The sequence below is a fragment of the Phalacrocorax carbo genome, chromosome 1, assembly GCF_963921805.1.
Source record: "Phalacrocorax carbo chromosome 1, bPhaCar2.1, whole genome shotgun sequence".
NCBI classification, from domain to species: Eukaryota; Metazoa; Chordata; class Aves; order Suliformes; family Phalacrocoracidae; genus Phalacrocorax; species Phalacrocorax carbo.
In genome coordinates this window covers 217267086-217279939 of record NC_087513.1, presented here as the reverse complement: position 1 = coordinate 217279939, position 12854 = coordinate 217267086, and the positions used below count along the sequence as shown (strand labels likewise).

General features: G+C 69.2%; 1 protein-coding gene across 2 annotated transcripts in view; it reads left to right on the top strand.

Annotated features, from left to right (window-relative positions):
* Positions 1-9456, top strand: part of PDE2A (phosphodiesterase 2A) — an 87650-nt gene extending 78194 nt beyond the window's left edge. For both annotated transcript variants that reach the window (XM_064441605.1, XM_064441607.1), the window contains 13 exons: positions 2683-2795; positions 3056-3133; positions 3406-3528; positions 3734-3804; positions 3907-4029; positions 4134-4221; positions 4332-4379; positions 4478-4552; positions 4715-4814; positions 4983-5095; positions 5378-5416; positions 5571-5677; positions 5893-9456. In XM_064441605.1, the coding sequence (XP_064297675.1) occupies positions 2683-2795; positions 3056-3133; positions 3406-3528; positions 3734-3804; positions 3907-4029; positions 4134-4221; positions 4332-4379; positions 4478-4552; positions 4715-4814; positions 4983-5095; positions 5378-5416; positions 5571-5677; positions 5893-6115 (1301 nt within the window). In that variant the 3' untranslated portion in view covers positions 6116-9456. The remainder of the gene's footprint in view (positions 1-2682; positions 2796-3055; positions 3134-3405; positions 3529-3733; positions 3805-3906; positions 4030-4133; positions 4222-4331; positions 4380-4477; positions 4553-4714; positions 4815-4982; positions 5096-5377; positions 5417-5570; positions 5678-5892) is intronic.
* Positions 9457-12854: the final 3398 nt, after the last annotated feature.

Below are 12854 nucleotides of genomic sequence, written 5' to 3'. Positions count from 1 at the left end.
GCGCGGGTCTGTGACCCTGTCCCCGGTGTGTGGGCACGATCCTGGCCCCGGCGCGGGGCTGTGACCCTGTCCCCGGTGTATGGGCACGATCCTGCCCCCAGCGCGGGGCTGTGATCCTCTCCCCGGTGTGTGGGCACGATCCTGGCCCCGGCACGGGGCTGTGATCCTCTCCCCGGTGTGTGGGCACGATCCTGGCCCGGCGCAGGGCTGTGATCCTGTCCCCGGTGTGTGGGCACGATCCTGGCCTGGCACGGTGCTGTGACCCTGTCCCCGGTGGGTGGGCACGATCCTGGCCCCAGCGCGGGTCTGTGATCCTCTCCCCGGTGTGTGGGCACGATCCTGGCCCGGCGCAGGGCTGTGACCCTGTCCCCGGTGGGTGGGCACGATCCTGGCCCGAGCGCGGTGCTGTGATCCTGTCCCCGGTGTGTGGGCACGATCCTGGCCCCAGCGCGGGTCTGTGATCCGCTCCCCGGTGTGTGGGCACGATCCTGCCCCCAGCGTGGGGCTGTGATCCTGTCCCCGGTGTGTGGGCACGATCCTGGCCCCAGCACGGGGCTGTGATCCTCTCCCCGGTGTGTGGGCACGATCCTGGCCCCAGCACGGGGCTGTGATCCTCTCCCCGGTGTATGGGCACGATCCTGGCCCGGCGCCGGGCTGTGACCCTGTCCCCAGTGTGTGGGCACGATCCTGGCCCGGCGCGGGGCTGTGACCCTGTCCCCGGTGTATGGGCACGATCCTGGCCCCAGCGCGGGGCTGTGATCCTGTCCCCGGTGTGTGGGCACGATCCTGGCCCCGGCGCGGGGCTGTGACCCTGTCCCCGGTGTGTGGGCACGATCCTGGCCCCAGCGCCGGGCTGTGACCCTGTCCCTGGTGTGTGGGCACGATCCTGGCCCAGCGCGGGGCTGTGACCCTGTCCCCGGTGTGTGGGCACGATCCTGGCCCCAGCGCCGGGCTGTGACCCTGTCCCCAGTGTGTGGGCACGATCCTGGCCCGGCGCGGTGCTGTGACCCTGTCCCCGGTGTGTGGGCACGATCCTGGCCCGGCGCGGGTCTGTGACCCTGTCCCCGGTGTATGGGCACGATCCTGGCCCGGCACGGGGCTGTGATCCTGTCCCCGGTGTGTGGGCACGATCCTGGCCCCAGCGCGGGGCTGTGATCCTGTCCCCGCTGTATGGGCACGATCCTGGCCCCGGCGCGGGGCTGTGACCCTGCCCCCAGTGGGTGGGCATGATCCTGGCCCCAGCGCGGTGCTGTGACCCTGTCCCCGGTGGGTGGGCACGATCCTGGCCCCAGCGCGGGGCTGTGATCTTGTCCCCGGTGTGTGGGCACGATCCTGCCCCCAGCGTGGGGCTGTGATCCTGTCCCCGGTGTGTGGGCACGATCCTGGCCCCAGCGCGGGGCTGTGATCCTGTCCCCGGTGTGTGGGCACGATCCTGCCCCCAGCGTGGGGCTGTGATCCTGTCCCCGGTGTGTGGGCACGATCCTGGCCCCAGCGCGGGGCTGTGATCCTGTCCCCAGTGTGTGGGCACGATCCTGGCCCCAGCACGGGGCTGTGATCCTGTCCCCAGTGTGTGGGCACGATCCTGGCCCCAGCACGGGGCTGTGATCCTGTCCCCGGTGTGTGGGCACGATCCTGGCCCCAGCACGGGGCTGTGATCCTGTCCCCGGTGTGTGGGCACGATCCTGGCCCCAGCGCCGGGCTGTGACCCTGTCCCCGGTGTGTGGGCACGATCCTGGCCCCAGCACGGGGCTGTGATCCTGTCCCCGGTGTGTGGGCACGATCCTGGCCCGGCATGGGGCTGTGACCCTGTCCCCAGTGTGTGGGCACGATCCTGGCCCGGCGCAGGGCTGTGACCCTGTCCCCGGTGTGTGGGCACGATCCTGGCCCCAGCGCGTGGCTGTGATCCTGTCCCCGGTGTGTGGGCACGATCCTGGCCCCAGCGCGGGGCTGTGATCCTGTCCCCGGCGTGTGGGCACGATCCTGGCCCCGGCGCGGGGCTGTGATCCTCTCCCCAGTGGGTGGGCACGATCCTGGCCCCAGCACGGGTCTGTGATCCTGTCCCCGGTGGGTGGGCACGATCCTGGCTCCAGCGCGGGTCTGTGATCCTGTCCCCGGTGTGTGGGCACGATCCTGGCCCGGCGCGGGGCTGTGACCCTGTCCCTGGTGTGTGGGCACGATCCTGGCCCCAGCGCCGGGCTGTGACCCTGTCCCCGGTGGGTGGGCACGATCCTGGCCCCAGCGCCGGGCTGTGACCCTGTCCTCGGTGGGTGGGCACGATCCTGGCCCCAGCGCGGGTCTGTGATCCTGTCCCCGGTGTGTGGGCACGATCCTGCCCCCAGCGCGGGTCTGTGATCCTGTCCCCGGTGTGTGGGCACGATCCTGGCCCCAGCGCGGGGCTGTGACCCTGTCCCCGGTGTGTGGGCACGATCCTGGCCCGGCGCGGGGCTGTGACCCTGTCCCCAGTGTGTGGGCACGATCCTGGCCCCAGTACGGGGCTGTGACCCTGTCCCCAGCTCATGGATACGATCCTGTCCCTCAGCACAGGGTGTGATCCTGTCCCAGCATGTGGGCACAATCCTGCCCCCAGCGTGTGAGCGTAATCCTGTCTGCCACCGCATGGGCACAATCCTGTCCCCAACACATGGGCACGATCCTGACCCCTGTCCCCCCCTCTGCTCCCAGAGGTCATCGGGGTGGCGGAGCTGGTCAACAAGATCAACGGCCCCTGGTTCAGCAAATTTGACGAGGACCTGGCCACCGCCTTCTCCATCTACTGCGGCATCAGCATCGCCCACGTACGTGCCCAGGGGGGTCCCCAACCCGGGGAGGGGGCAAGGGGAGCCCTCCGCTCTGCCCCGGAGCTACCACAGCGCAGAGGGATGGGATGGGGGGATGTGTGCGGTCCCCGTTCCTTGGGGACGAGCGGTGGTAGCGATGGGATGGGGAGGGCACAGGTGGGGAGCGTGGATGTGTTGGGGGGCCAGGGTGGGCTGGGAGGGGTGGGGGGGGGGTCTGCCCACCCCCAGCACTCCCATAACCCCCTCCTGCTCCGCAGTCGCTGCTGTACAAGAAGGTGAACGAGGCGCAGTACCGCAGCCACCTGGCCAACGAGATGATGATGTACCACATGAAGGTGAGGTGGCACGGGGACGGGGACGGGGATGGGGGACAGGGATGGGGGACGGGGATGGGGGACAGGGGTGGGGACGCGAGCCTGCACCCCCTGTACCACCTCCATGCCAGCACAGCAGCCCCATGCTCCACCCCGAGGTGGTGGCATGGGGAGGGTGGCGGTGACACCCCCAGGCTCTCTGCTCTCGCTGGGGCTGGTGTGGCCCAGGGGACAGCTTGGGGACGCCTTGGGGACCCGGTCCCAGCGCGGGCCACCGGCAATGGCTCCCGCAGGTGTCGGACGATGAGTACACCAAGCTGCTGAGCGAGGGCATCCAGCCCGTGTCGACCATCGACCCCAACTTCGCCAGCTTCACCTACACGCCGCGCTCGCTGCCCGAGGACGACACGTCCATGGTGAGGGCCACGGGGACGGTCCCCAAGTGCCACTGCCCCCCACCTGCCCTCGGCAGGTGCCCCGACCCCGGCGTGCTGGGGGGCTGGGATGGGGGGATGCAGCTGCACCCCCGAGCATCTCCCTGCCTGCCAGGCGGGGGGTGGCACAGTGGGGGGACGCTGCTGGGCGTTGTGACCCCTTGCCACCCCCCGTGTCCCCTCCCAGGCCATCCTGAGCATGCTGCAGGACATGAACTTCATCAACAACTACAAGATGGACCGCCAGACGCTCACCAGGTGGGTCCCATGCCCACCTGTGGGACCCCTGGGCAAAGCGGGGGGGGTCCCTGGGGGGTGAACCCCCACTCTCCTCATGGTCCGGTGTGTCGTCCCCCCCAGGTTCTGCCTGATGGTGAAGAAGGGCTACCGCGACCCCCCCTACCACAACTGGATGCACGCCTTCTCCGTCTCCCACTTCTGCTACCTGCTCTACAAGAACCTGGAGCTCGTCAACTACCTGGAGTAAGGCCAGGCGTTGTCCCCATCCCCGTCGCCATCTCCTGGCCCAGCCAGGGCTCTCCCTGCCCTCCCACCTGCCTCAGTTTCCCTCCTTCCCCCCCAACCAGAGACATCGAGATCTTTGCCCTCTTCATTTCCTGCATGTGCCATGACCTGGACCACAGAGGCACCAATAACTCCTTCCAGGTGGCCTCGGTGAGCCGAGCCCAGCGCTGGGACGCGCATGGGTGGGGGGGATGGGGACGGAGCTGGGGGGGTGGTCTTCACCCCCGTAGCGCCGTGACTCTGGCCACTCTCCCCTGCAGAAATCGGTCCTGGCCGCGCTGTACAGCTCGGAGGGCTCTGTCATGGAGGTAAGGTCACCCCCAAAACCTCCCCCGTGCCCGGCTCCGGGGCTCCAGCTGTGTGGCAGCACCCCCGCCTGCTCCCACCGCCCTGGCTTCTCCCGCAGAGGCATCACTTCGCCCAAGCCATCGCCATCCTCAACAGCCAGGGCTGCAACATCTTCGACCACTTCTCCCGCAAGGTGAACCCCCAACCCGGCCCCCTCTCCCGTGCCACCCCGCTGAGCCCCCTCATGCTGCTCTGGGCCTGCCCCCCCCCAGCTCCCCACCCTTCATCCCTTGGGGTGCAGGGGCCGGCAGGGGCATGGAGCTGGTCCCACCAGTCGCCTCGCCCGGCCCTGCAGGACTACCAGCGCATGCTGGACCTCATGAGGGACATCATCTTGGCCACCGACCTGGCCCACCACCTGCGCATCTTCAAGGACCTCCAGAAGATGGCAGAAGGTGAAGCTCCTGTGCTTGGGGTTGGGGCTGTGGTGGGAACTCATCCCACCAAGGCTGGGAGGTGGCACGGCGGGTCCCCCAAAGTCCTTGTGTGGAGGGTGATAGGGGTTTGCGGGGCTCCTTCCCGAGCCCCCCGCCCCAACCCTCGCCCCGCTCCATGCCTGGCAGTGGGCTACGACCCCAAGAACAAGCAGCACCGCAGCCTGCTGCTCTGCCTGCTCATGACCTCCTGCGACCTCTCCGACCAGACCAAGGGCTGGAAGACCACCAGGAAGATCGCGGTGAGTCTCCTGACCCCCTGAACGCCACCCCCCCGCCCCCTCCCGCCCCAGGCACCCGCATGTCCCCAGCCTGCCCCTCCCAGGAGCATCGTGCCCCGTGGACGGGGGTCCCTCCATACAGGGATCCCCGGACCATGCAGCAGCCCCCCCCCAACTCCGGGAGCGTGTCCTTGCCCAAGCAGAGCCGTTCCCCTGCAGCCGTGGAGCGGGGTCTGGAGGGCAGGCGGGGTGGGGGGGGCCCCTGGGCATGCACCCCCCGTGCTGACAGCTTCTCCCTTGCAGGAGCTGATCTACAAGGAGTTCTTCTCCCAGGGTGACCTGGTAGGTAGCACCAGGGCTTGGTGTGGGGTTGGGCTTGGCCAAGCACCGAGGGGGCTCCGATGAGGTGTGAGAGGGGTGGATGGGGGGGGGGTCTTGCCCCGGAATGGGGAGGGGAGGGCCATCGGTGTTGACCTCCCCCTTGCCACCGCTGCAGGAGAAGGCCATGGGCAACCGCCCGCTGGAAATGATGGACCGGGAGAAGGCCTACATCCCCGAGCTGCAGATCAGCTTCATGGAGCACATCGCCATGCCCATCTACAAGTGAGCCCGAGGGCTGGCGCCGGCGTTGGGGAGGGGGGGCATCACCCCCCCCATCACCCCCGCCTTGCCATGCCAGGGTGGGCCGGAGGGTGGTGGGCTGGGGGTCTTGCAGATGTTAGGGGGGCGGTTCTAAACAGCGGGGATGGGGGGAGCGGGGCTGCGCCCATCTAAGGGGGTGCAACCCTGTGCTGATGGGGTGCCCCCCCCCCCCCCAGGTTGCTGCAGGACCTCTTCCCCAAGGCGGCGGAGCTCTACGAGAGGGTGGCCAGCAACCGGGAGCAGTGGACGAAGGTCTCCCACAAATTCACCATCCGGGGGCTGCCCAGTAACAATTCCCTGGACTTTCTGGATGAGGAATACGACCCGCAGGCCCCCGACCCCCAGCTCAACGGCTGCCTGGAGCCCGAGGGGGGGCAGCCCGAGGCGGGGGCTGAGTGAAGGGGGTGATGGGGGGGCGCCGGGCCGGGGCTGCAGGCCAGGAGCATCCCCAACCCTCATCCCCCAGCCCACCGGGAGGAGGTTTGGGGGGTCATCAGTGACTCTGGACCGCCACCGTGAGGTCCTTCCCTACCGGTGGGTGACTGTCCCCTCCCTCCGGGGCAGGTATTCAGGTGTCCCCCCCCATCCGGTGGTCCCTGGACCCCTCTTTGCTGGGACTCTGCCTCGGTGGCTGGGAATGCTGGGGGGTACTGTGGGGCTGGGGGATGGATGTGCTTTAAATTGCCTTAAGGCTGCAGGTCCTGTCCCCACGGGGCGGCAACGGGGACGATGTCCTCGGTGGAAGCACCCCCCGGGGGGGTCATCCCCCTGAAATGGGGCTGGCTGTGGGGGTCAGCGGGACCGAGGGGTTTGGCGTGGGGCAGGATGGCGAGGGGCAGTGGGAGTGCTGTTGGGGTGGGCTGCGGGGCACGTTGGGGGTCCCCGTGGACCCCAGAGAGGGCCTGTGGGAGGGGGGCTGGGAGGTCAGAGGAGCCAGGATCAGGCCCACGGAAGAAGGGCTGGCTCTGGCTGGAGGAGGGAAGAGGTGCCTGGAGCGGGATGACCACGGCCGTGGGGATGCTCTGCCTGCACCCCCTGCCAGACCGGCCCCCACCACGCACCAGAACCAGCTCCTGCCTCTTCCCAGCAGCTGCCGAGCATCCGTTGGCTAAAAGACACCCCTCCCCGCCCCCCCAGGACCCCAGACCCATTCACCCGTGGAAGGACCCGTGCCCAGCCGGGTCCCACGCGGCCACGTCCCCTGCAAGGGCTACACGCGTGCCAGGGCTGGCGGGGCTCCGGCTCCTGGTTTGCACGCATGGGGGGGGGCTGCGCTCCCATGGGGACACCACAGAGGGTCTGGTGCCCACCGTGTCCCCAGCGCGTGGGTGTTTCTGTGGCTTGGCACCGTGGTGCCCACCCGGGAGCCTCCTCTCTGCAAGCGGCTGTGCCTGGTGACCAACATGTCCATGAGCGTCCCCAGCTTGCAGCGGCTTCACAAGTCATGCCATGCAGACCACCATGCATGGACCCTGCTGGTGTCCCACGGCCCCTCCAGTCCTGCAGACCACCATGCATGGACCCCGATGGTCTCCTGTGGTTCCTCTGGTCCTGCAGACCACCATGCATGGACCCCGATGGTCTCCTGTGGTTCCTCTGGTCCTGCAGACCACCATGCATGGACCCCGATGGTCTCCTGTGGTTCCTCTGGTCCTGCAGACCACCATGCATGGACCCCGATGGTCTCCTGTGGCTCCTCTGGTCCTGCAGACCACCATGCATGGACCCCGATGGTCTCCTGTGGTTCCTCTGGTCCTGCAGACCACCATGCATGGACCCCGATGGTCTCCTGTGGTTCCTCTGGTCCTGCAGACCACCATGCATGGGCCCTGCCAGTGTCCCACTGTCCCTCTGGTCTTGCAGATCACCATGCATGGAGCCTGCTGGCATCCAATGATCCCTCTAGTCCTGGAGCCCACCATGCATGGACCCTTACGGTCTCCTGTGGTTCCTCTGGTCCTGCAGACCACCATGCATGGACCCCGATGGTCTCCTGCAGTCCTTCTGATCCGATCAACTGCCATGCATGGACCCTACCATCCTCCCATGGACCCTCTGGTCCTACAGACCACCATGCATGGACAGTGATGGCCTCCTGTGGTCCCTCTGGTCCTACTTAGCACCATGCATGGACCTCGCTGGTCTCCCACCATCCTGCCTACACTGCTGACTGCCTCGCATGGACCCTGCCATCCTCCTGCGGTCCCTCCGGTCCTACAGATGATCATGCATGGATGGTGATGGCATCCTGTGGTCCCTCTGGTCCTACAGACCACTGCGCATGGACCCTGCCATCCTCCTGTGGTCCTACAGACAACCCATGCATGGACAGTGGTGGCCTCATCATGCATGGACGGTGATGGCCTCCCATGGTCTCTCTGGTCCTACAAACCACCGTGCACGGACACTGCCGGCCTCCCCGCGGTCCCTCCACTCCCACACCCCACTGTGCGTGGATCCCCTCAGCCGTGGGGGCTCTGCCCCACCACCCCTGCAGGGTCCCTCCGGCTGTGTGTGTCCCAGCCCCGTGTCACCCCAACCAAAGCCACCCAAAGCACCCACGAGCCGGGGAAGCAGGGCAGGGTGAGCCCCCCCGAGCAGCTCGCCTTGCCGGGGTTGAGCCGAAGGAGGGGCTGGGGGTGCAGGTGGATGCTGAGCCCCAAGGGATTGGGGTGCACTGAGCACCCCTGGCTGCATCACCCGGCTGACGGCAGCCGGTGGGATTCACCGGCCCGGTGAAATCCTGGTGCTGCCGGGATCGGTCCCGCCAGGGTCGGTGCCACGGGGGCTGGTCCCAGCAAGGTCAAGGGCAGCCCAGGGGCCGTTGGCTGCCCCGTCCCCGCTCCGCCGCGGCATCCCTCGGTACCATCCCCGCGCCGAGCCCCGGCGGTGCCGCAGCGGGTCCCCGGGGCACGGCGATGCTCCCGGCGTGACGGGGCCCTCCCGGATTTGGGGTGCGGGGTGGCTGTTCCGCTCATCGTCTCGTCTGTAAGCATCGCCTCGCCTGTTTTCTTGGGGTACCGGGAGCGCGTGCGTCTGCGGGAGCCGCGGGACACCCCGAAGCCGAGCTGCTCCCCCGGGGACGAAGTGAACTGAATTCCTTTTGCCTTACCTACTCGGAGATGCCTTTAGCGAGATGCTTTGCCCAAACCCCGGTAGGACCCGCCCGGTGACCACGGCTGGCTGCTGGCCCATGGCTTCGTCTACGAGACCCCCCCCCTCAAGCCCTTCTCCCCCCCTCCCCACGCCGCCGTGCAAGGACACGGAGTGGGGGGACACAGGGACGGTCCCAGAAGGCAGCGAACCCCCAAACTGCAAGAGGAGGAAGGCGGCTCTGGTGGTGTGTGTAGATGGGCGATGCTTTCCCAGCTCCCACCCCTGTACATACCCCTGTGGATGCTGGTGGGGGGGGGCGCGGCCGGCACCCGGCCCGGCTCACCCACGAGTGGGCGCGGGCGTGCGTGGGCGTGCAAAACCTCCTCTGGCTTTCCTGTCCTCCCCTCTCGCGGCGCTCGTTGTTCTGGGCTCCAACGGAGCCCGAGGAAGAGGCTCTTCTCCTTCCTCTCCTCCTTCCTCTTCGTCTCTTCCTCTTCTTCTCCCTCCTTTCCTTCTCCTTCCTCTCCTCCTTCCTCTTTTTCTCCTTCCTCTCCTGCTCCTTCTCCTCCTCCTCCTTCCTCTTTCTCCTTTTTTTTTTTTTTTTTGGTGGGTTTTGGTTTTCCTAAATAAATTTCATACGTCGATCTCCCCGCGGTGGGTTGGTGGGTGCCTCATGTCGGGGGGCCCAGGCGATGCTCCGGGGGGCGGGGGGGTGTCCTCAAGGGTGCGCAGCGGCACCGGGGAGGGACCGCTTGTGTTTGGGGATGAGCCTGGATGTGCGTGGGCTGGGCGAGGCGTGCGGGGCAGAGCGTGCAAGGTGCGGGCTGCGAGCGAGGACGGCACGGTTTGGGGGTGCAGGCAGGGATTTGGGATGCTCTGGACCCCCAGGATGCACCGGACCCCCAGTACGCTCCAGACCCCCGAGATGATCCCAGCCGCCCAGGATGCACCAATCCCTTGGGATACTCTGACCCCCTAGAACACTCCAGCCCCCCCAGATGCTTGGCTCCCCCCCCAGCCCCAGTGCCATCCGATGGGTGGGGACCCCCACATGCTAGATTGAGGGCCGCATTGGGACCCCCCTCCATTCCTATGGCAGCAGCTGGGGCTGGGCCCAGGCCAGGATCTGGCCTGAACTGGGCATGCTGCAGGACCCCGGGCTGGGATGCAGGATGAGGCCCACGCTGGGACCCCTCTGTGCCTGGGCTGGGAGTTGGGGGGCAGGATCTGGCCCACAATAGGACACACACACACACACACCTGGCTGGGAGTGGGGGCTGGAGCAGCTGGGCTGGGCAGGAGTTTATTACCTGGGATCAACTCAGCACTTTTATCCCGGCCCGAGGTGAGGGAGGAAAAGTCCCCGAGGTTTTGGTGCCGTGGGAACGGCTGAAATTGGGGTGAAAAACTGCAAAACCTGCTAAGTGTCCCCCAACCCTGCTCACGGCCACGGTTAAACCCGGCAGCAGAGCTGAGAGCAAGGCCCAGGATTAAATCCTGCACGTCGGCTTTACTGCGGGGCAAGCCGCGGAGCAGGGCTCGGTGCTGCCGGGGGGACGCCCGCAGGCTTGGGGACCCCCCGGCCACAAGCTCCCCCCCCCCCGCCTCCGACACTGACGGCTCCGTGCCCTTGGTGATGCCCCTTCGCCTTCCTGGGGCCCGTGGGGTGCCACAGGCACGTGACACCCATCCTCGGGGCTGTCCCCCCCCCCCCCCCGCGTGTCTCAGCCACCGCTGTCTGTCTGTCCTTCCCTGGCTTTGCACCCATCAGGGCAGCCTTGCAGTGGGGTGCTGAGCACCCGCGGGTGCCATCCTGCAGCGCTGCACCGCACGGCAGGGCTGCCGCGGCCCTGGTGCCCCCCCCCGCGCCCCGGGTGCGGGCAGGGTGCGGGCAGGGCGGGGGCAGGGTGCGGGCAGGGTGCGGGCAGGGCAGGGTGCGGGCAGGGCGGTGCGGGGGCGGTGCGGGGGGAGGGTTCGGGCAGGGTGCGGGCAGGGCGGGGGCAGGGCGGGCGGAGGATGAGGGCAGGGTGCGGGCAGGGCGGGGGGTGAGGGCAGGGTGCGGGCAGGGCGGGGGCAGGGCGGGCGGAGGATGAGGGCAGGGTGCGGGCAGGGCGGGGGGTGAGGGCAGGGTGCGGGCAGGGCGGGGGCAGGGCGGGCGGAGGGTGAGGGCAGGGTGCGGGCAGGGCGGGCGGAGGATGAGGGCAGGGTGCGGGCAGGGCGGGGGCAGGGCGGGCGGAAGATGAGGGCAGGGCAGGGGCAGGGTGCGGGCAGGGTGCGGGCAGGGCGGGCGGAGGATGAGGGCAGGGTGCGGGCAGGGCGGGGGCAGGGCGGGCGGAGGGTGAGGGGAGGGTGCGGGCAGGGCGGGGGCAGGGCGGGCGGAGGATGAGGGCAGGGTGCGGGCAGGGCGGGGGCAGGGCGGGCGGAGGATGAGGGCAGGGTGCGGGCAGGGCGGGCGGAGGGTGCGGGCAGGGTGCGGGCAGGGCGGGGCCGGGGCGGGGCCACACCCGCTGCCGCCCCGGAGGCCTCGGGGTTGCGAAGCCGCAGGCGGGAAGTGCCGCGCCCCCCGGGGGCCCTGCCTAGCACAGCCCCCCCACCGCTCCGTGGGTGGGTTCGGGGGCGGTGGGGGGAGATTTGGGGGTGCCCGTGGGAATAAACCGATTCCCATCCCCACAGCGGCTCTGATTGGCCCCTCTGTTGCGGGAGGCGGGACAATGGGGAGGAGGCAGCCAATCAGAAGGGGAGGAGAGGTGTCGCCGGCAGGCAGGGCTGAACTTCATTGGAGGAGGGAGATGACGGGGGCGGGCCTGGGGGGACCCCACGGGGGACGGACCCCACGGGGGGCGTGGGTTTGCGCGGGGGGGGGCCGGTGAGCGCAGGAGGGTGCGCCTGGAGGTGGTGTGCGGGTGGGGGTTGCGTGGGGGGCGTTTCCCCGTGGGGGGCGTTTCCCCGTGGGGGGCGTTTCCCCGTGGGGGGTGTTTCCCCGTGGGGGGTGTTTCCCCGTGGGGGGCGTTTCCCCGTGGGGGGCGTTTCCCCGTGGGGGGCGTTTCCCCGTGGGGGGCGTTTCCCCGTGGGGGGCGTTTCCCCGTGGGGGGTGTTTCCCCGTGGGGGGCGTTTCCCCGTGGGGGGTGTTTCCCCGTGGGGGGCGTTTCCCCGTGGGGGGTGTTTCCCCGTGGGGGGCGTTTCCCCGTGGGGGGTGTTTCCCCGTGGGGGGCGTTTCCCCGTGGGGGGCGTTTCCCCGTGGGGGGTGTTTCCCCGTGGGGGGCGTTTCCCCGTGGGGGGATGCCTGCACGCAGGGGGTTGGGGAGGGTGGGTGTCCATTTGCACGTGGGACTGTGTGTGCAGGCACGCTGGTGTGGGTGTGCACGCGAGTGTGCGTGCGTGTGTGCGTGTGCAGGTGCCTCCCTCTGTGCGTGGACATCCTGCTGTGGGTGCGCACGCGTGTGTGCGTGCGTGTGCACCCCCTCCACGAGTGCGCCCGCTGGTGTGTGCGTGTGCAGGGACCTCCCTCTGTGGGTGCGGGGGTGCACGCGTGTGCACAGGTGCGCGTGTGTGCAGGCACCTCCCTCTGCGCACGCACACCCCGCTATGGGTGCGCACGCGTGTGTGCACGCGTGAGCGTGTGCGTGCACCCCCCGCTGTGCGTGTGCACGCTGCTGTGCGTGCGCGCGTGTCCGTGCGTGTGCGCGCGTGTGCGCGCGCAACCCCCGGTCTGTGCGCACGCTGGTGCGTGCGTGTGCAGGCACACCCCTCTGCCCGTGCACGCCCTGCTGTGGGTGTCCACGGGTGCGTGCACGTGTGTGTGCACACAGGTGTGTACGCGTGCAGTCCGTCCCCCCCCCCCCCCGCCCGTGGGTGCGTGGGCGCCGCCGTGGGTGCCCCCACCCACCTGTGCGTGTCCGCGTGCAAGCACGGGGAGGCGCACTTCGCCCTCCAAACCCGCCCCGCGCGCGCGCGCAGGGCGGTGCACACCCACGCCCCCTCCCCCTCCCCGTTCCCCCGTGTCCCCCCCCCCCCCCCCCGGCACCCCTCCCACCCGCGCGTG